Source organism: Rhinopithecus bieti, unplaced genomic scaffold (assembly GCF_001698545.2).
Source record: "Rhinopithecus bieti isolate Rb0 unplaced genomic scaffold, ASM169854v2 scaffold_49762, whole genome shotgun sequence".
Lineage (NCBI taxonomy): Eukaryota > Metazoa > Chordata > Mammalia > Primates > Cercopithecidae > Rhinopithecus > Rhinopithecus bieti.
The window spans coordinates 674,922-697,315 of NW_016819845.1; the positions used below are offsets into that span (position 1 = coordinate 674,922).

The 22,394-nt window shown below is 51.5% G+C and overlaps 1 protein-coding gene across 1 annotated transcript in view; it reads left to right on the forward strand.

The window, feature by feature from the left end:
- NEURL1B (neuralized E3 ubiquitin protein ligase 1B) overlaps positions 1–16,994 on the forward strand; it is a 50,480-nt gene extending 33,486 nt beyond the window's left edge. Inside the window, exons 3-5 of the mRNA XM_017859289.1 lie at positions 8,930–9,649; positions 11,683–11,808; positions 12,191–16,994. Of these exons, the coding sequence (XP_017714778.1) occupies positions 8,930–9,649; positions 11,683–11,808; positions 12,191–12,435 (1,091 nt within the window). The 3' untranslated portion in view covers positions 12,436–16,994. The remainder of the gene's footprint in view (positions 1–8,929; positions 9,650–11,682; positions 11,809–12,190) is intronic.
- Positions 16,995–22,394: the final 5,400 nt, after the last annotated feature.

Below are 22,394 nucleotides of genomic sequence, written 5' to 3' on the forward strand. Positions count from 1 at the left end.
AAGACTGTGACAAGCCGAGAACCACCAAGACGGTCAGTGGCAGAGCCAGGACTGGAAGACTGCTGCGGTAGTATTTAGTTCGCATTGTGCTTACCTGGGGAGCTCTGACAATCCCACTTCCCAGGCTGCACCCAGACCAATTAAATCAGAACCTCTGGGGGTGGCACCCAGGAGTTAGGATTTCTTAAGGGCCCCCAGGTGCTGCCACGGTTGTGCTCACAATCCCCTTTGCATCCCCTTTGCGTAGGTGTCTATTCTCCCTTCCTTCCTTCCTCCTTGCTTGGGAACCTTGGGTGTCAAGTTCTTCGGACTCCTCTGTCCAGGGGATGGAATCATTGGGCCATGTAGACCCTGTCTCTTGCTTTAACTTTTTGCTTCCTCCCCAATCCCCACTCCTTTTCATGCCTCCTCCTGACCAGACAGGCATCACTCTGATTCATAATCCCATGAATGTATCTTTTGGAGTCTCACTCTGTTGCCCAGGCTGGAGAGCAGTGGCGCGATCTTGGCTCGCTGCAACCTCTGCCTCCCGGGTTCAAGCTATTCTTCTGCCTCAGCCTCCTGAGTAGCTGGGATTATAGGCACCTGCCACCACGCCCGGCTAATTTTTGTATTTTTAGTAGAGACGGGGTTTCTACTGGGTACCTGTTGGTCAGGTTGGTCTCAAGCTCCTGACCTCAAGTGATCCGCTTGCCTCGGCCTCCAAAAGTGCTGGGATTATAGGCATGAGCCACCGCGCCCGGCCAAATGTATCTTTTAAAAATAGGTAGATTTGTTTTATATGCATATATGGATGGTATTGTGCTAAAGATCTTATTCTGTTTTTCTTTTTCCACACACCCTTTTTTAGGATGTATCTGTACTGTTGTATGCCTATCTGGTTCCTTTCTCCCTTGTGGCCCCTGCCCATTGATGGACACCTGGGTTACTACCAGTCCCCCAAGCCACACACGCAGATAGTACTGTAGCGCACATTGTCTCAGAGGGCTGCTCTATGCTTGTTTAATGTTCTCTGGGGTACAGATCAGGAGGGGCTTGTGGCTCCTGGAGTGAGTGGGTCCATCCTGAGAGGCTTAGATTTTTTGAGATGCTCCTCAGGGCCAAAGAGAAGGGACTGAGCGCGGGAAAATTACTTTTCGTTGAGTTTAGCAGTTCCTGGAGCCAGGAGAGGAAGCTTCTGCTGGGCCATGCACTCCTTTCCCTCTCCTCTCCCTGGCTCCAGGAAGCATTTATTAGAGGTGGAGTATCCCTTATCAGAAATGCTTATGATCAGAAGCATTTCAGATTTTAGACGTGTTTGCATTTTGGAATATTTGTATTATAGTTAACATTTCAGCATCACTAATCTGATATCCGAAAATCACTGCTGATGATTCTAGATTAGTGTTTTTCATGTTTTGTGCTCCAAAACTTCAGAGGTTGTAGCATTTCACATTTCAGATTTTCAGATCAGAGATACTCAACTTATGTCTCTTTTCTGTGGAAGCCCTTTCCGGAGGTCCCCGAGTTCAGGCCCCGTGCTTTTTTGAGGCAGCCCTGCCCCTCTTGCTAGGCAGCTCCAGGGTGGTCAGTGTCAGCCCTGCCGTCCTTCCTCTGCCCAGTGGTGGAAAGCTGGTCAGATTGAACAAGCAATGCCAGTCGAGGGTCGTGGCATATCAGACCATATTGTCAGAAATCTTTGGTTGCAAGGGACAGAAACTCAGTTCAGTCTCGCTTAAGGAAAAAAAAAAAAAGAAAGCATTAATGTCTTATGTGGCCGAAAATTCCTGGGAATGGTTGCCTTTAAGCCTGGTTCAATGCAGGGACCCAAAGAACAGCACCTGGAATACTTGTCTGCCTTCATTTCTCATTTTGCCATCTTCTCTGTTGGCCTCATCCTCAGCTGGACTGTCCCTTTGGGGTGGAGGAAAGGCCACCAGCATTTCCAGTCTTGTGTACCACGAGCTTAACAAATCCAACAGAAGAGCTGCTTTCCTAGAAGGTGTGCCCATTGTCTCTAGATGTAGCCTCATGGATCCAGCCTGAGTCACACACCTATCTCTGAACCCATCTCCATGGCCAGGGGGATGAGATGAAGTGATTGGCCAAGTTAAGGCCCCACTCCCAACTCCTGAGGCAATGGGAGGTGGGGGTGGGGCAGTTCCCTCCAAAGAAAAGCTGGGTGCTGTTACCAGAAGAAGGGGAGTGGATGCCAGGCAGCCAGAAGCAACAGCCCTGCACGGGCCTTGGAAAGGAGTCATTTTCCCAGCTTGGAAGCACTGAGATCCCTTGTTAAAGATAGTTACTACGCACTTACTCTGTGCCAGGCACAATGCTGAGAGCTTGACGTGGGTCACGTCTTCTGTTCCTTACAAGAATCCTGTGAGGCAGGAAACTCATTTGCAGACTCCACATGGATAGAGAACTTGGCCAAGGTTACATAACTGTTGGTGGTCCTAAAGTCAGAGTTTGTTCATTATTGTTATAAACAAAGTGTTTGATAAATACTTGAACTTACGGAGCTAAATGCAGGGTTCAGAGGTCTGGGCGCACCATTCCAGGCTGCAGGAGAGGAAACTGAGGCCCACAGAAGAGCAGGGACTTGCCCAAGGTCTCCCAGCTGGTCAGTGGCCATGGCGGGGGAGGGAGGTGTGGAGCCAGGGGCTGTCTCGGCGAGGAGCCTGTAAGCACACCTCAGGCCGGGAGGATCGCTGCTGTGCTGCTGGCTTTAGGCAGAGCCCCAGTGGGAGCCACACAGAGTCATTAGCTTTGCGGTTAGTGTTCTTTTTTCCAAACAGACCAGGCCAGCACCCACCTCCTCACCCCAACATAAATCATTTGCATGGCAGGGTGTCCTGAAGGGTTGTCCTTTCCCAGTCTGGAGCGAGACTGCCACTGCATGGCCGCCAGCCTGTCCCACCAAGGGCTTCTGAAGGCCTGTTCTGTGCAGGCACGGAGCTGGGCGCATCGTGATCCCTGTGTTCTGCCCTCTTTAATCTTCCCCACAGGCCACTGAGATGGGATGAGGGTCCCCACTTTGCAGGTGGGCAAACTGAGGTCACATCCAGAATTGGCCAGGGTCCAAACGAGGCCTGTGTCTGCAGTCCAGCCTTCTCTGGTTGGCAGAAGGGCATCTGGAAAAGCACGAGGTCAGTGGCCCACAGACCCAGGTCCTGCCTCAGCACACCAAGGCCAATGTTTGCCATCTTCTTTTCTAGAACCCCAAGCCCTCTCCCTTGGTGCCCACCCCCTCGGCCTTCCCCCTGTGGCCAAGGACAAGGAGCTCTGCTCCTGTCCCCTCCTGCCTGCTCATGGCCATGGTTCCTGTCATTTGTCCACTTCCTCCACCTCCCCTGAATCATCCCCGTGAGCACACGGAAGAGCCCCAGTGGCGTCCATCTTTTTAAACACCCTCCACCAGCCCCCTCACCAGCCACAGTCCTGTCTCTCTGCCCTCCCTCCCTCAGAGCAGGTCTTTCTTAAGTGCTGGTTATGCCACCCTCTCCTTTTCCCTCTTAAGCTGTGCCCTGAGGGGTGCGTCCCAGCCCATCACTGACCTTCAGCCTGTCAGACCCGGAGCCTGCATCCTGGGCCTACTACCGGGCCCCTCACTTTCAGCCCAGGTGACCTCTCCCGGCTGCTTGAATGTTGCTGCTTGTGGCTCCTGGGCCTTCCCGAGTCCCTGCCATTCCTCCTGCTTTCCTGGCCACCCCTCACCCTGCCTGTCCTCGCCATGTTGAAAGCCCCAGGGTTCTATCTTGGGCTCACTCTTTCCTTTTTACATTCTTAAATTGTGTAATACAACATGCATATTGGAAGGCATCTAAGAACAACTGTAGCATTCAACAGATTGTCATAAAGCCAGCCTGTTTCTATCTGCCCTCTTTCTCCAAGTCATCTGAGCCAATCATTGGACTTCACATCTAGGCTGTTGCCTCCCAAACGCATCTCCCCAGCCCTAACACCTCCCTTGAACCCCAGGCCTCCCACTCCTATCCAGCCTCTCCTCGTGCATCCGAGGGGCATCCCACACTGAACATGCTCAGACACAACTCTTGAATCCCCCACCTCCTGCTCCTCAGCCAGCCCCATTGGCAGTAAGTAGCACCACCCACTTGGTTGGCCATTGGAAGTAAGTGGCACCACCCACTTGGTTGACCATTGGCAGTAAGTGGCACCACCCACTTGGTTGGTTGGCCAGTAACCCAGGTGTCATTCTTGGTTCCTCTTTTCCTTGCCTTGGATCCATTCTGTCAGTGAGTCCTGTCATTTCTGTCTCTAGTACATGGCCCAAGTCAGTCCCGCAGAGACAGAGTGGTGATTGATGGATGGGTTCCTCTGTCTCCAGTTGTCCCTGCCTTCACTTTCATGTCTACACAAAGATGGTTTCTCTTGAGACATACATTCTGCTTTACTTCCAGCCCAGATATATTGGACCTAAGAGAGAAAGGGGAGGGGAAAAAAGGGAAGAGCTGGGCCCTGGAAGTGGCTCGGGAGAGTGGGAGGTCAGGGGCCTCCTTGTACCCAGCCTTCTTGTACCTGCCTGGAGATTGCTGCTGTGTGTTGGTGCTCAGTGGGTATTCATGGCCGGGAGGCGGGGACATTAGGCCCACGGAGACTGAAACTCCGACTTTGGCCCGGTGCTGGGCAGCTCTCAGAGCTGAACGAGAACAGCAGCATTGGGAGGCAGTATTGCTAGTCAGGGGCCTCGCTCTGGACTCAAAGCCTGGGCTGGAATCCCATCTGTCACGCCCAGGCTAAGTGGCCTTCAATAACTCACTCCACCTCTCAGAGCCTCAATGTTCTCCCACTGTGAAATGTGCCCACTTTACAGAGCCATATAGGATAGTGGTGAGGACTGAAGGGGACAGTCGGTGTATGGAGCTGTGTCTAGTAGATGCTTGAGAACATGGTTATGTGTGTACTTGTTTCAGCCACGGGTAGAAGCCGGGCAGTCTGGACATGCTCCCTTAGTGCCTCTTGATGTTGCTGGATTTCTGCCTATAGCCGACTAGTTCTTCTTAGAAATGCCCCTTTGAGCAATGGATTCTGAAGTGTCTGGCCTAGGCCGGCGCTGTGCTGTCTTGGGCCTGTCTCAATCAAGGCCCATGCCCAAGAGAAACAAAGCTCCTTCCACAGAGAATAAGTGAGGCCATGCAACCTTTTCTGAGGGGCTGCCATGTGCCAGGTACCCAGCACAATGTCACATTCATTGTAACCCAGCCTTGTAGACACACCATGCTTCCAGCACCTCAGAGTCTTCACACGTGCTATTCTCTGTGCCTGGAGAACCTGCCCGGCCATCACTCTCTTATCTCCAGGTCACAGCCCATTGATCAGTCAGGGAGGCCTTTTCTGGCCTGCTTAGTCCCCGTTTTTACACCCTCAGCGAATCCCGGTTCTGTCACTCTCCAGCTCTGTGACCTCTTGGAGCCTCAGAGTTCCCCCCACTGATACTTCCCCACATAGGACAGAGGCTCTTGGTGGCATTTGGCACAGTTTTCTGTACGATAGCTTCATAGAGCCTTACTCTCCCCCTTGAAAGGGAGCTCCATAAGCACAGGAGCCACGCCTGTGTATTCACCTCTGTTCACCCAGCACACAGCAGCGCTGGGCCCACAATAAGTGCTCTATTACATTTTTATGATCATAATTAATGTTTTGAGCACTTAGTGCCATGCTCTGTATTACTCTTCATGAAAGTAATTTCCATTAACATGGGGGTGTTTACCATTATCACTCTATGTTATGCTGAGGGAGCTGAGGCTCTGGGAGGTGAAATGGCATACCTAAGGTCACATAGCCAGGAAGAGCCAAAGCCAGGACTTGAACTTAAGTCTGCCTGTCTCCATAGGCAATGCTCTTAATAAGGATGCTGCACTGATGGGCTCTGGCGTGGAGCCGCTGGGGGACAGGAGGAGGAGAGTTAGGGGTGGGGGCAGAGGCAGAGTGTTAGTAGGAGCAGGGCGAGTAAGGCCAGTGCCTTTAAGGGTGGGCGACTGTGAGTGGGGCAGGGAGCTCGGGAAAAGTGCGTTGCACCGAGACATCCAGAAACACGTACTGTCTAAAATGCTTTTTCAAAAAAACTGCCTGTTTTGTTCTACCGTTATTTATACGCCTTTTTTCTGATTATAAGAATCAATTTATGTTCATTAGAGAAAAGAGAAAACTAGAAAATACAAGAAGCAAATTTCTACCCAGAGATAACCACTCACATTTTAATGTATTTCTATATTTTTCCTATGAATCCTACGTACACATTTTCTACAAAAGTAGAATCAAACCATGTGTTCAGTTTTGAATCTTTTGTTCATTTAATGTTATAGGTATTTTCCCATATTATTAAATATTAATTGAAAACTCAATTTTAAAATTTTCTTCTGATAAAAATTTGTAGCTGTATTAGTCTGTTCTCGCACTGCTATAAAGAACCACCTGAGACTGGATAATTTGTAAAGGAAAGAAGTTTAATTAGCTCATGGTTCCCCGGGCTGTACAGGAAGCATGGCTGGGGAGACCTTAGGAAACTTAAAATCATGGCAGAAGACAAAGGGGAAGCAGGCATAGCTTACCCGGCCAGAGAGGGAGGAGGAGGGAGGAAGAGTGTGAAGTGTGAGGCGCTACACTTTTCAACCACCAGATCTTGTGAGAACTCACTGTCACAAGAACAGCAAGGGGAAAGTCCACCCCTATAAGCCAATCACCTCCAACACTAGGGATTACAATTTGACATGAGATTTGGGCGGGGACACAAATCCAAACCGCATCAGTAGCGTACAAGTTTATTGTAGGAAAACTAGATAATACAGAAATATCTAAAGAAAAGCCTTTCATAATCTCACCCCGATTATGATAATAATCTCAGTAATTAATAACTATTAATATTTTCTTATGTCTCTCCAGCACTTGATTTCCTATGCACATAAATAAAATGACACAGACAGACAGATGTAGACAAACGCAAACATATATACTTTTTTAAAGAAACAAATTGAAACTCCACTTCTTCCCTCCAGCTACAGGAAGCACCCTCGCTAAGGCAAAGCATACACATTCAGATGCCCACAGAGCCCAAACAAGTAGCTGACGACTTTTGGTGAGACCTTGAAGAGGGCCACCTCAGGGGCATCAAGAGAGATCAAACCACCTCAATACAAGGGCAAGCTTTAGCCCATTGTGGCCAGGCCAGAATTCAGCTCCCACTGCCAGATTTACTGGTTTTCCAAGTGCTGTAAACCCAGTTTAAGTGAAATGTGTCTGGGGGGGTGCATTTGGACCCACCAGGGCCTGGGGCATAGTTTGAAAAAGATGTGCATTCTTATGATTTCATTTCATATTTGGAAAACTAAAGAGGAAATATTTTTCAAGATACTATAGAATGATAACATTTAACAAAATCTTGGCTCAAAGTGGTCTGTTTAAAAAGCCTAAGAAACACTTATTTTCCTATTATGGTAAACAAAAATGTATCACTAAAAAAACCTTCAAAATATTTTAATGACTCTTTTCTGATGTTGTTGTTATTTAGCATAGCAGTCTCTTCTAGACCTTAGTCATTCATTCATTCATCCAACAAACGATTAATAGTGAAGGCTATTTGCCAAGCCCTGAGAACATGGTGGTGACCAGACTGACACAGACCCTGCCCTCCAGAGATTCATATTCCAGCTAGGGAGGCAGAAAATAAACAGGTAATCCACTAAAGTACGAACACCTGTATTACTCAAACGATTAAGCACTATTTTTGCTTTTTTACCTATGTCATATGAAGAACATTTTTTCAAATCACTAAAAATGACTTAAATATGTTTTCATTACTCTAACTTTCAAAGAACTGCCCCTTCGGCCGGGCGTGGTGGCTCACGCCTACTATCCCAGCACTTTGGGAGGCCAAGGTGGGCGGATCACTTGCAGTCAGGAGTTCAAGACCAGCCTGGCCAACAGGGTGACACTCCGTCTCTACTAAAAATACAGAAATTAGCAGTGCGTGGTGGCAGGCACCCGTAATCCCATCTACTCGGGAGGCTGAGGCAGGAGAATCGCTTGAACCCAGGAGGCAGAGGCTGCAGTGAGCCGAGATCATGCCATTGCACTCCAGCCTGGGTGACAAGAGCAAAACGCTGTTTCAAAAAATAAAAAATAAACTTTCCCTTCATTTTGTTTTACCAACTGAATCAATCTCCTGTAGACTTTTTTTTCTGTCAATGCTTAAACACCTGTCCAGGGCCAGGCACTGTGCTCTGTGCTGTGAACACAGCAGTGAGGACAGACCCAGGTCCTCCCTTCTTTCAGAGGCAGCATGTGTTGAAGAGCCCAGACTCTAGAGCCAGACAGCCTGGGTTCAAGTCATGGGTTCAGGTCGTGGCTTTGCCACTTAGTAGCTGTGTGCCCTTGGTCATGTTCCCCAACCCCTCTGTGCCTCAGTTTCCCTGTGAGCTCAATGGCAGGTAACTGCACATGCCTCACAGGGTGGTTGTGTAAATTAAGGTAGCGTGCGAAAGCTTATAGGTGCCTGTTGCATAAGGCCACGAGCACAGGTTTGCTTTTTATTGGAGCTTATGTTCTAGCTGGGGAGACGGACAATAAACGATTTTTAGATGTCCTTTTAATAAAGTATGGAAGGCTCGGGAAAGAGGGAGAGAAGGGGAAAGGGTGGATGGAAAAGGAGGGATGGAAGAAGAGGAGGAGGCAGGGAAAAAAGGGCCTTATCTGCCCATCCCAAAGGTAAAAGCATGTCAAGGAAACCGAGGATTGTGCTTAATGCAATTCTGTGCACCTGTGACTCACTAAATACCACAGATGGGCAAAATGAGAGTTCGAAGCCAGGGTGGGGGCTGCTCGAGGCCCAGCTCAGTCGCAGAGGCCTGCAGGGAGCAGCGGTCGAGGAGCGGATCGCGACCAGCCTCACGCGCCGCCTCTCCCCACCTTGTCCCTCCCTTTGTCCGCACAGAGAGCGCCTTCGCCGACACGCTGACGCCCGCGCGCCTCAGCCAGGCCCGCTTCAGCGCCTGCCTGCCGCCCAGCAGCCACGACGCGGCCAACTTCGACAACAACGAGCTCGAGAACAACCAGGTGGTGGCCAAGCTGGGCCACCTGGCGCTGGGCCGCGCCCAGGGCCCGCCGCCCGCTGACGCCGCGGCCGCCGCCATCCCGTGCGGGCCCCGTGAGCGCCCGCGCCCTGCGTCGTCGCCGGCGCTGCTGGAGGCCGACCTGCGCTTCCACGCAACACGCGGGCCCGACGTGAGCCTGTCGGCCGACCGCAAAGTAGCCTGTGCGCCGCGGCCAGACGGCGGCCGCACGCTGGTCTTCTCCGAACGCCCGCTGCGGCCCGGCGAGAGCCTCTTCGTGGAGGTGGGCCGCCCGGGGCTGGCGGCGCCCGGCGCGGTGGCCTTCGGCATCACGTCGTGCGACCCGGGCGGTCTGCGGCCCAACGAGCTGCCCGCCGACCCAGACGCGCTGCTCGACCGCAAGGAGTACTGGGTGGTGGCGCGCGCCGGGCCCGTGCCGAGCGGCGGCGACGCGCTCAGCTTCACGCTGCGGCCCGGCGGTGACGTGCTCCTAGGCGTCAACGGGCGTCCGCGCGGCCGCCTGCTGTGCGTCGACACCACGCAGGCGCTCTGGGCCTTCTTCGCCGTGCGCGGCGGCGTCGCGGGCCAGCTGCGCCTACTCGGTGAGTCCCGGGCCCCGCGTGCGCGTGGCCCGGCCCCTCTCCAGTCCCGCCCGTTCTCTCCCTGCGGCGCTCCTGCCCGGCCCCGCCCTGCTCGCTAGGCGCTGCACCGAATCCAGCCCGCGCTTCCCAACTGAGCGCCCAGCACGATCCACCCCGTCCAAAATTGCCGGGCTCCACCCCGGAGTTCCCGATTCAGTGGGTCCACGGTGCGCCCTGAGAACGTGCATTTCCGGCAAGTGCCTGGGGATGCTGACGTTGCGGCTCTGGACCACATTTTATAAATCACCGACCTGGATAGGTAACTGGCTGGTCTCCAGGTTTGGCGGGCTGTATCCCCTAGTAAATGGTCAGTGCGATTTTTAGTTCCGTTGTTATGATTTGCTATATTAGGGTGTTTTTAACATGTAATGAGCAGTAAGTGTAGGGAAAAAATAAATTCGACTGCACATGAAAGAGGATATAAGAATAGTATCGTCCACAGAAAGTGGAATGGAGGCTTGAACCATCCTATTTTGAGATAATTTTTGCCTTTATTCATGCCACAAATAGGCAGAGAGCAGCCACCAGCTGTGGGCCCGGCCCTGGGAACCAGGATAGGGCCAGCAGAGAACAGGACACACTCCATGCCGGTTAGGAGCTCACAGACACCCTAATGGAGAGCTGCACGGTGTGACATTTGCTACAGCCAGGGGCTCCTCTCCCAGCTTGGTGGAGTGAAGATGTTCAGAGAAGGCTTCCCGGAGAGCCTGGCTCCAAGTTCATGGCTCAAAAGTAGAGTCCAAGCAAAAGAACCAGACAACAGCTCATATGTTCCCTCATTAAATTTTATCCTCCCTTTGACCCTATGAAATCAGTATCATTATCCCCACCTACAGATAAGACAGTGAAGCACAGAGAGATTAAATGACTGTCCCAGGGTCACATCGCTGGTCAGCTTTGAAGATGCTGGACAAATCACAGTCTCCTGAGCCTGTTTCCTTTGTGTAGAAAGAGAGGGATACCTGCTTCATGGTGTTGTCATGAGGGTGAAATCAGGTGCATATAATGCCTTGAGCGGGGCCTGACACGGCCCTGGGTTTAATCAGTGGTAACAGTAACAACAGCAGCTGTTGCTGTCTTCATGAGGGCAGAGGAGGAGCCGGGTGGCAGTGGTGGTTATTTGTTCAGGGTGTTTTTTGGGGAGGGAGAAGATTTGTTTTGTTTTGTGTTTTTGAGGAACCATCAGACATAGTCATCATTTCAGCCCGAGATGAAGTGCCCATTATCTGTCCATTCGTTCTCAGGTAGGGCAAGGGAAGGGGCATCTCTTCATCCTAAGAAATAACCTGTTATTGTCTGAACCAACAGCAGGCTTGGGGAAGAAAACTCATCCATGTTGAGCACTAGTAGTCAGGGATCTTCTTGCAAGGGGCAAAACCCCACTCACGGTGCCCTAAGCAAAAAGGAAATGTCTGGGAGTATATTGGGTGAGTTCAGGAACAGCTGGATCTAGATACTGGAAAGATGTCAGCAGGATCCCACCTCTCTTTCCAACTCAAAACTCTGCTTGCCTCTGTGTTGGCATCACTCTCAGGCAGGCCTTTGCCACAGGTTGGCTCTTCCAGCTCCAGGCTTCCCTCCCAATGAATGGAACGAGTTCCTTCTTTCCTGGTAGCTCCAGCAAAAGTTGCAGCCTTGGGTCTCAGGGGCCTTACGTGGGTTATATGCCCTTTCCTGAACCACTACTACTGAGACCAGGGAGTGGAAGTTCCTATAAGTTCCTGGCCCTTAGCCTATGAGGGAGGGCACATTAGTATCCCAAAAGGACATCCCAGGGCTGTTTCTGAAAGAAATGAGAATGGAGGCTGGGTAGACAAAGAACAGAGGCGCCACACTTGGACGTGCTCTTCAGTCCTCAGCAGAGCCCTGGGAGATAGCTCTGGTCCTCTCGTTAGACAGACACGAAAGCTAAGGTGCAAAGCAGTGAAGAACTGTGGACTAGCAGGGCAGGTCCAACCTCCCACTGCCTCTGATGGAATCTCTTTGGGCCTCAGGTACCCTGCAGTCCAGCCCTGCGACCACGACTCCATCAGGGTCCCTCAGCGGCTCCCAGGACGATAGTGATTCAGATATGACCTTCAGTGTCAACCAGTCCTCCTCGGCATCTGAGTCATCCCTGGGTAAGGAAATGCAAACCCTGGCACGGGCAGGGGCTGGCGGCTGGCCTGGCTCTTTTGGCTGTGCCAACGGCCTTCCAGGGGCTGAGCAGGGTAGCCGCCTTTCCCCCGCATCCTCTCCTTCCCTCAGCTGTATGCTTAGCGGAGGGAGAAGTAGTGTCTAAATAGGACATTCCAAAGGGTGACAGTGGTGGCATTTTATCTTGGTGTTTGGGAGTAGAAGAGTAGGGAAAGGTGCAAAACCCAGAAGGTAAACTAAAATTAGTATCTCCCAAAAGTGTCCTCCCACTGGTCCCACCGAGAAGCACTGCATTCTTGGGGTTGCCCCAACGAGCCCACCTGAGAGAGACATTATTAACGTATGTCCTCTTCTCCCTTTCGGCAGTGACGGCCCCCAGCTCCCCGCTGAGCCCCCCGGTGTCTCCTGTGTTTCCCCCACCGGAGCCGGCAGGCATCAAGAATGGCGAGTGCACGGTGTGCTTCGATGGCGAGGTGGACACGGTCATCTACACGTGTGGACACATGTGCCTGTGCCACAGCTGCGGCCTGCGGCTCAAGCGGCAGGCCCGGGCCTGCTGCCCCATCTGCCGGCGGCCCATCAAGGACGTCATTAAGATCTACAGGCCATAGCCTAACCTGCCCACGGGCCTTGGCCAGAGCAAGGTCACCTTTCTGAAGCCCCCCTGGGCTGGGCAACCACGAGGCTGCCAGGGAGTCCAAGGGCAGTGGCCGTCTCTCCAGTGGTGGGCAAGGCGTGACAGTCGTGTCGCGAGGCCCCCGGGGCCTCAGCCCAGGCAGGGGTTGCTTCCTGCTCCAAAGTGCTTTGCCCCCAAAAGGCCGTCCGAGAGCAAGCTCAGGAACTGCCTGGCAGATCACCCTGTCCCTTGGTGACCTTTCAACTGGGAAACAGTGTCCTCTGTCTGTGCAATGCTTCTTGCTGGGGTTGGGTTGAGTGTGAGAGAGGGGGAGGGGTGGGAGGGAGAACAGAGAATGTGTGTGTGAGAGAGAGAATGAACGCGTAGCGATTTTACCAGGGGTCCCGGCTCCGGGAGGGAATGTGCAATCCGGAGCCCCGACGTTGGCATGACGAGAAGTTGTTTGCTTTCTGGGGATGGGACACAGCAGGTTTTGAATGTATGAAGCCTGACCCTAACAGAACTCCCTGGGGTGGTGTAGAAAAGAGATGCTCAGATTCTCTACGGGGAGGCAAAAATAACTCATTGTTTACAGCTCCAAAGCATCAACTCCTTGAGGGGAAGGTGGGCAGAGAACAGAACAATTCACTTCTTCATTTCTTACTGGGTCTTAGAGCTGGGTGTGATGGGCACCGAGGCCAAGCCCTCTGGGTTGTGTCATCTTTTCACCCTTCACCGTCTAATAATATACACATCATACCTTGTCTCTGTCTCTAGAGGCAAGTCTCTGTAATGCCCCTCCCCATCTCCAAGGAGAAGACCAGCAGTAGGTTCTGTTTTTCTGTGGGAGAGAGAGAATCCTAGAGGCAGGTGACACAGCTAGAGCTGGAAAGCCCACTCCACGACGCAGACAGCTCTCTACCTTCCTGCAGTGGCCCTTGGGCTTGGCGTTCCCAGGGGACCTGCTGGCAGGAGGAGGAACAAGGGCTTTATAACTTTGGTTACAACTTTTGGTCTTTGTTCTGATTCTCAGTGTATCTTCCTCCACTGGTTACTAAAGTGTTCACTGATAAGTATGTTAACTAATGATTGAGACAGTAACTACAAATGCTGGCATTGGGATTCTCTCCCTTCCCAGACCTACCTGCTGGTATTTCCTGGGACCCTGGCCCTGACCCACCTCCTCACCCCTGCCCATCTCTGCAGACTCCCAGATCATACCTGGGCTGAGGGGCTGGCCCAGGCCTGTCCCTCCCTTCTTGCCCCCAGTTCTGGGCTCCACCTTTGCCCTCTTCTGTGCTGTCCCATTAGGGAAGTCCCTTGGCCTATTTTTCAGTTCCCAATTAGAAGTCTAGAACCTGACAACTCCAAGAGTTCTTGGGAGGACCAGCACAATGTTCTAAAAAGCCTGAGACAGCTTGCAGAAAGCAAGTATCATTTGTATTACAATTCCTAATCTGTTCATATCCTGCTGAAGGAGGGAGAGGAAGGCAGGGGAGTTGATGCATTCATATAATAAACACTTGCTGGGTGTCTGGGTGCCCAGAGCGAAGCTGGGCCAGGCCCTCACCAGATCCAGCCCCATAGACCAGCTGGTGCCCATGCGATGCTGGTGGGTTCAGAGCCTCCTGTTCTCCTCTAGCTGGGAGTAGTCACGGTTGTCTGACCTGATTCTAACTTAAGGCCCCCACTCTCTTGCCCCCTCAAGAATCCCTGATTATTTACTTTTCCCTAGAAAATCTGGGGAAATTCCCACATTTTAATTTGGCAGCAGAATCTTTTGAGCAGCTTTTGGAACTGCAGTGTTTGCCAAAATAAGAGTTTGAGAATCCAGGCAGCCCTGGGTGCCTGGCTGAATTCGGTTTCCCGCATGTGCTGGGTGTGGGCGGGGCCATGCACAGGCCCTGCATGGGAGGAGGACTCACCCCGGGCCTGTGGTGCTCCAGGCAACCGTCTCCTGACTACTCTGAGGCCCAGCCACAAGCTGTGGGGTCTCAGTGGCCTGGGGGAAAGCAGCTCCACTCTCCTGCCCTTCCTGGCTACCCTTTTGGGTTCCAGCCGGGGTCACGTCCAGCCTCCACTGGGAAACCAGTGACTGAGGCCTGGACCTAGGGATGGACCAGGCATCTCCTGGTGACCTGTGACCTTGGGAAGAAGGGAGTCAGTGGCCCATTCAACCTGCTCTGCAGCTGCTATAAATAGCCTCCCTGTTTCCAAGAGGAGGTAAGGGGGTGTTTATCTTCTAAAAACCAGACGTTTCCTGATGCTCTGAGCATTAGTGCTACAGAGGAGACGCACACATCCCCACTATGTTGTGTCTTGAGGAGGAGACAAGAGAAAGAGGAAAAGGAGCCACTATATTTTATTTTGCACCTACAGTGTGCCTTGGCACTGGGCTAGAGAGGCGCCTTCCTGCGTGAATCCTGTGAGGCAGGTCTTATTGCCATAATAAGTCACATCTAAGACACTGCCGGTCATAAAACACACTGTTTTACATACCATAAGGAAAAAACGCTGCCAATCTTAACTAAGATGCTAAAACTGTACTACAGCTCCTTCCAATCAGAGATGTTCATGTGTGAAAAAGAAAAAATCGTGCTACTTACAGTCTATGAAAGCTGGTATTATCCCATGTGGCAGGTAAGGAAACTGAGGTCCTGTGAGTGAAGCGACCTCATGATCACAACAGGAGGTGGCAGGGCTGGGATTCAAACCTGGGAGTGTCTGGCACCACATCCCACACTCCCACTGCCTGGCTCCAAGTCACAGGAAACTCAAGACTGTGAGTTTTCTCCCTTGAAACTCACCTGGAGAGAGTCCAGGCACCTGTGCCTATGTGGAGGTTCCAGCCCCAGCCAGGGCCCCTCCGCTGCCCACACCCTGGGAGAGGAAGCGGCCTCCCTTCCAGGCTCGTCTGCTCACTGCCCACCTTCTGGCAGAGCCGAGCTCTGGGAGAGCTGGACTCCATCCCAAGGGCCCTCTCTTGTTATGCAGGGGTGTCCACTGTTGGGGAGGGACCTGGGGCCCTGTGATCACCACCCCCTCAAGCGGGGCCCCAACCGCTTGAGCACCCCCTCATGTGACCCAGCCCTCGGCTGTTCCAGGCTCACCGCCCATCATGTGCTCTTCGGGGCCACAGCAGCCAGGGCTCCAGGGCTAGGACAGGGGAGACCTGGAAACACCATGTTGTCAATGGTCTTGTGCCCGTTCATTCGGAGCCTCCTAAAAAACTGAGCTGTTTCCAAGGCAAATCTGGCTCCTTGTCCTAGCAAGTTCTCAGAACCAGGAGTCCCCTGGGATGGAGCTGGTCCCCTCACCGCAGCACCACGTTTCCTTGATGCCCACTAATCAGCATGGCCTGTATTCAGGACACAGGGTGAACTTTTCTCTGACCCCCTGGTGCTGGTCCTGTCCTAACACATAGTAGGTACTCAGTAAAGGTTTGCTGAGTCAACCAGAAATCAGATTATGAGTGCTCAGGGGTTTGGTAAAACAGCACACATATACATGCAAAGATACTCCACAAACATTTGCTGAGCACCTAATATGTGTGAGGTGCTGTGAGGATAGAGCAGAGAGGACTGTGCCCCAGCTCTGAGGCCAGCAGGGGTGACACTAAGAGGGGAATGGGATATTTGGGGCAGAATCCACTGGGCTCTCTTGGCCATCTGCTGCTTTGGGTCCGTGGCGGTGGGTGTCCAAAGGCTGCCTTCTTGATCAGAACCTGCTGGGCGCTTCACAGAACCTTCTCTGCATTGGAAATGCTGGGCACGTTGCAGGCAGTGAGCTGCTGCCAAAACGGCATTAAGCAGAACCCCCGGAGGCCCCGCAGGTTGGTGATCACCCTCAGGTCTTGCCAGGGAGATGCAGTGGGGAAGTTGGCTAATTGCTGCTTTCAGGCCCTGGAAATCAGTCACCAAGGCCCCGGAGAACCCCAGTGAGTCCGTCCAGTTGAGGCAGAGAGGCAATAACCTCCCACTGCTCGGCCCTGCCCCTGCCCCAGTCCTGGCACGGGGCACCGGCTCAGGAACACGCGGCCTCCTGGCATTTCTTGGTATTTAACTGTCTCGCTGTCTTATCCGAGTCCCTAATGAAACAACTTGTGCGACAATCTGTCTGTGCCTTATGAAAGTGTCTGTGCACTTTTTATCCTTTTTAAAAGCAACTTTTAAAAGTGGATGGGGATGGGGGGGCTAGCATACATGGTAGGGTTCTAGAAATCTGTGATCATCGCTGAAATTCTTTTTGCATCCTGTTTTTGATGTTGGAGTGATGAAGTGTACATCCCCCACCCCACACACCACTACCTGTGTACAGACCTTTTAAAACATGTCTTCTTTTCTGGTTCAATACTGTGACCTCTCCCATACAGTCTAATCCTTGGGGATCTGTAATCAGTTTCAAAACCTGGGAAGTGGGTTGGGAAGGGTTTGCACTGGTCTTGTGTGTTGTGCTTTTCTGTGTTGTGTGTTTTGATTTTGTCTGTTTTATCTGTTTTATATTGACATAATTTTCCTGTTTAAAAAAAATACAACTTTGGCTTGTTAAAAAAAACTTTTCAGAACTCAATTTTTAAAATCCCACTTACATACACTGATGGGGAGTGAAGGTGAGGATCCAAATCATTGCCAGCCTTGGGGAAATAAATTGCAAAATGTCTATAGAACCCCGACAATGTTTGATGCCTTTGCCAAATAACACACTTCTGTGAAAATCACAAGGAAATGATTCCAATCAAGGATGAAATCTACATGTAAAGATATTCGCTGCAGCATTTTCTACAGGGGTAAAAGTTGTGAGCAACCCTAATGTCCAACAACCAGGGTGTATTCACCAAGACTGTTGGTTACAAGTGACAGAAACCCAACTCAGATAGGTTTTAGGGGGATAAAGAGCTAGGGAACTGAAAAGTCCAGTAGCAGAACCCACTCTGTGTGCAAGTGGAACCAGGGTCTGAAATGCTGCATCAGGACTAGCCTCTCCCTTCTCACTCAGCCCTGTGATCTGGCCCCATTCCCAGGCAGGTTCTCAAGATGCCTCCTGCAGGGCCACCAGCATCCTGCCTTTGAGCAGTCCCTGCAGGGACCAGCTCAGATCACGTGTCCACCCCTGAACTAGTCACAGGACAGGGAGATACAGGGTTCTGATTGGTCAGACCCAGGATGGGTGCTCACCTGCACCCAATAACTGCCCTGTCTGAACTCTGTGGGCTGAAAGTGGGGAATCGCAATCTCCAGAGAAAATGAGTCCTAAAGAATGCATGCCCGAGGCGGGCAGATCATGAGGTCAAGAGTTCAAGACCATCCTGGCCAACATGATGAAACCCTGTCTACTCAAGATACAAAAACTTAGCCGGGCATGGTGGTGTGTGCCTGTAATCCCAGCTACTTGGGAGGCTGAGGCATGAGGATCACTTGAACCTGAGAGGCGAAGGTTGCAGTGAGCCGATATTGCGCCATTGCACTCTAGCCTGGGTGACGGGGCCAGACTCCGTCTCAAAGAAGAAAAAAAAAAAAAAAAAACAGAGTGCATGCAGGTTGGGCAAAAACAACAGGCCTCTGTGTAGGGAACAGTCGAGTAAACCATGATACTGATACATATGGGGCTAATGGCATGGGCATGAAGCCAGACTGCCAGGGCCTCACCAAGACATTGGGGAAGACGCTTAACCTCCTTGTGCTTCAGTTTCCTCATCTTCAAAGCAAGAATAATAATAGTCCCCGATTTTAGAATGGGTGTAAGTGTTATTGAGATCATACAGTGATGTGCCAGGCACGGCATCTGGCACCCAGCACCAAGCAACAACTGTTAGTTTATAACACAGGTTTATGTTAAAATGTGATTTAAAAAAATCAAGATATAAAATTGCACACACACCGTGATCTCATAGATGAAAATAAAACAGACAAAAACACCAACAGCCCAAAAACCTGCCCATGCATTGGAAAGACCAGAAAGAAAGCAGTGAAATGTCCATGAGGGCTGTGTCTGAGTGATGGTCTTATTGGTGCCTTTTTCTCATACTTGCTTATTATAGAAAATTTCCCAAATTTCCCATATTTCCATAATGAGCAAGTATGACTTTTCATTTAAACTTGTTACTTGGAAAAAATGATCTCCCTACTCTGCAAAAGCCAGAGAACAGCTGGCCCTTGCTGGAATTTGTCAGGAATTCCCAGGCTGATTGTGAGTTTAAGATCCAAATTTAGTCATGGTGGAGATAAGGACCTGTACGTTTCTAGCAGAGGCCAGGCCAGCCTGACCAGTTTGGTTGGGCTTCCTCTAGGCCAGGCTTTGGGGCCCAAATTTCTGGGGTGGAACATGGCAGTGGTAGCAGGAATGGGAGCGGGGAGTAGGGGAGTGGGGTAAACAAGGAGAGGGAGCTGCCCAGGCCTGCTCCTTCTGGATGGTTAGAACAGCCTGGCTTGGTGACACTGAGTTTTAGGAAGCAATGGGATAAGAGAAACCAGCATTTATCAAGCATCACAAACCATGGTTCTCACACATTCTCACAATGAATCTTCACAATAGTGTTCTCATTTTACAGGCAAGGAGGCCAAAGGGAAAGCAGGATTGGCCCCCAGGCGGGCCTGCTCCAGGGTCAAGGCAAAATCTTTCAGATACACATTTCACACCCCTTTATCAAAGTCTCAGTGAGGGGCCGAGTCTGCCCAAAACCCAGGATCCTTTCTCCCCTTCCAGATTTCCTTCCCACAGCGCTATGTCCTTCTACTGGACCAGGCAACATTTTCACAGATGCTATCTGATAAGACTTTTTTGAGTAAAGAAAAAAAAAGGTAGGGCCGGGCGTCATGGCTCAAGCCTGTAATCCCAGCACTTTGGAGGCCAAAGTGGGTGGATCACCTGAGGTCAGGAGTTCAAGACCGGCCTGGCCCACATGGTGAAACATCGTCTCAGCTAAAAATACAAAAAATTAGCCGGGCCTGGTGGTATGTGCCTGTAATCCCAGCTACTAGGGAGGCTGAGGCAGGAAAATGGCTCGAACCCAGGAGGTGGAGGTTACGGTAAACTGAGATTGTGCCACAGCACTCCAGCCTGGGCAACAAGAGCGAAACTCTGTCAAGAAAGAAAAAGAAGGAAGGAAGGAAAGAAAGAAAGAAAGAAAGAAAGAAAGAAAGAAAAGAAAGAAAGAGAGAGAGAGAGAGAGGGAGGGAGGGAGGAAGGAAGGAGAGAAAGCAAGCAAGCAAGCAGGAAGGAAAGGAAGGAAAAGGAAAGGAAGGAAGGAAGGGAAAAAGAAAGGAAGAGAGAGAGAAAAAAAGAGAGAGCAAGCAAGCAGGAAGGAAAGGAAGGAAAAGGAAAGGAAAGAAAGGAAGAAAGGGAAAAAGAAGAGAGAGAGAGAAAAAGAAAGAAAAGAAAGAAAGAAAGAAAGAAAAAAGAAAAGAAAAGAAAGAAAGAAGGTCATATTAATCTAGGCCCACTGCATTGTAAGAGACTGAAATCCAACTTAAGAAAAAAATAAAAATAAAAAAGAGAGGGAGCAGAATGTACTGATTCATGCCCAGAACAGATCAGTCTAGCTTCAGGAACAGCTAGATCTGGGTATTCACATGATGTCCTCAGGCCTCTGCCTCTGTCTCTCTGTTCTGCCTTCCTCTGAGCTGATGGCACTCTCAGGCAGGCTCTCCCTTTGCAGCCACCAGAGCAACCTCCAGTGACTCATATCATGCCAGTTTAGTGACCCTTTAAAGAAGTTTCAGGAAAAGTCCCAGTGCTGCCTCTCCTTTGACTCCTTGGATCAAAAGCTCAGTCTTTGAACCTATCACATGCCCACACCTGATACAAAACTAGGTATGTTCTTACCCTCAAGAACCAACCTATCTGGAGGGGAAGGCAGACCCCTAAACAGATGTGTTCAGACCAGTGCACTTCTGAGGTGTGGGACCGATCCAATTCAGGCCATGAGGGCTCGGGATCATTTAGCAGTGTAGTTTAGGCATCCTTCTTTCTCCTGCCCTTGTGTGTTCTCACTGACACCTGGGCCATGCTCCCTGGCACATCCGATTCCTCCTCCAGTGCTGCAGCGCACACACCCTCACCAGCCCCTGCTGCCTGCAGCACGCCTAGCCTGGCGGTAGGGCGGAAAGTTCACTACTGTGCCTGCAAATCTCTTTTCCTCATTCTCTGGGTTCCTGCAGGGCAAGCAATCCTCCAGAAAGATGATAATAATACCAGATCATTTAATGAGCACTTACTGTGTGCAAAGGACATCCATGACATCAGTACATTCTCACAAGAGTTCTCTGAATAGGCTCCATCAATACTTCCATTTTATAGGTGAGAAGCCAAGACTCAGAAGGAATCAGTAACTTTCTCCTACTTTATGTGGCCTCTCAAAGACAAAAGGTTTCTTCTCTTTCTGTTTATAGTTATGTCCTTGGACCTAGACCCCCTGGTTCCCAAGGGCAAATGGGCCTAGAACATTTGCACTTGTGATTTCACTGAGTCCCACCAGCCACATGTTGTATTACAGTCCCATTTTACAGGGAAGGGAAGGGCTGCCCCAGATCACACTGTTTAGGAGCTGTGGGGCCAGGATTTGAACCAGGCCTGGCTCTTTCCACCGCATCACAGCGTGTCTGTGGGCACATCGTCAGGAGGAGGGGGAGGGAGAGGAGGAAGAAGAATAAGAAGAAAAGGACAAGAAAAAAACAGGCAGATTCAGCACCTCGAAGGGCTTTTTCTAGAAGGACATCAGCTGTGTCCTGACTCACACAATGTCTATCCATTCAATTCCAGGGACAGGGAATCTTTGCTTTTCCCTTCAGGCTCGGATCTCCTGGCTCTTGGAAGCTCCCACACAGAGATATGCAAAACACGAATATTCTAGGCATTGAGCTATGGGAACAGAACCCCAATCTTGGCTGTTAAATACACCTACGGAGAAGCTTCCAGAAGCCCAGTGGCAGGGTGTGTTGGGGAGGAACCGCTTCAAAACGAAGTGCCTCAGGCATCCTGATTCCCACTGCTCAGCCTCCTCCCCTCTCAGCTTGGGCTTTCCCGGGTCTAAACCCTTCTCCCCAGACAGACAGCCTGACTCTCCTGCCTCTCTGGCTGCCCAGGGAAGGCCTTGGCCATCCTTTCAGGAGCACAAGGGCCTGCTTAGGAGGGCTGGGCCAGCCTGACTGAGTTCACATCCATGCTCCACCCCAGCCAGCAGGGGGCCTGCCCTCCCCACCGGGCCTCCTGAGAGTGCCTTTCACATACCAAACTTTATGTGAACGTGCTCCCTGGAGCTGCACGATGGGGATGTCCCCTTCTGAGCCTCCACATCGTGGCCCCTACCTGGGGCCCTGTAAGACCACAGCCTCCCTCAGCCCTTAGGAGGCTGCATCCTGGCATCTCAGCTCAGAGCTGAGGTTTCCAGTGTGATGGGGTCTAGTGTGGTGGGTGAGTTCCCTCCAGCTGAGGGAACAGGCCTGCCTGTGCTGTGGGATCCTGGGCAAGTTGCATACCCTCTCTGAACCTCAGTTTCTGGAGCTTCAAAGGAAGAGGGATGTCAAATTGTGTCAGGAAGTGGCTGGCATTTAGCAGGTGCTAAATGCTTTTTAGGAGTATTCTAGACCCTGCTACACCAGCTACTCCTTGCTCATGCCCTCCCGTGTCCCATCTGGGCCAGGGGCAGCCTCCATCCTCCTACAACCTCCTGGGCCTCCCGTGCCACCTCAGTGAGCCTGCCCTGCGACACTGTCAGCGGCATCCACAGGTGACGCCGCACATCCCCGGCTCCCAACACAGGGTCTACCAAACAGTAGAGCCTTAGTGCGTACACCCCTCACCCACACCCAATGTGGAATTTCTGGCATTAGCACACCTCCCTTCCACAAAGAATGAACCGGAGTGGTGATCTGCTGGTAGGGTCGGGCCAGGCCTCGCGGCCGGCCCAGGCCCCCACCCCTTGCTTGTCTTGGCTCCCAGTCGAGAGCGCTGGCCCCA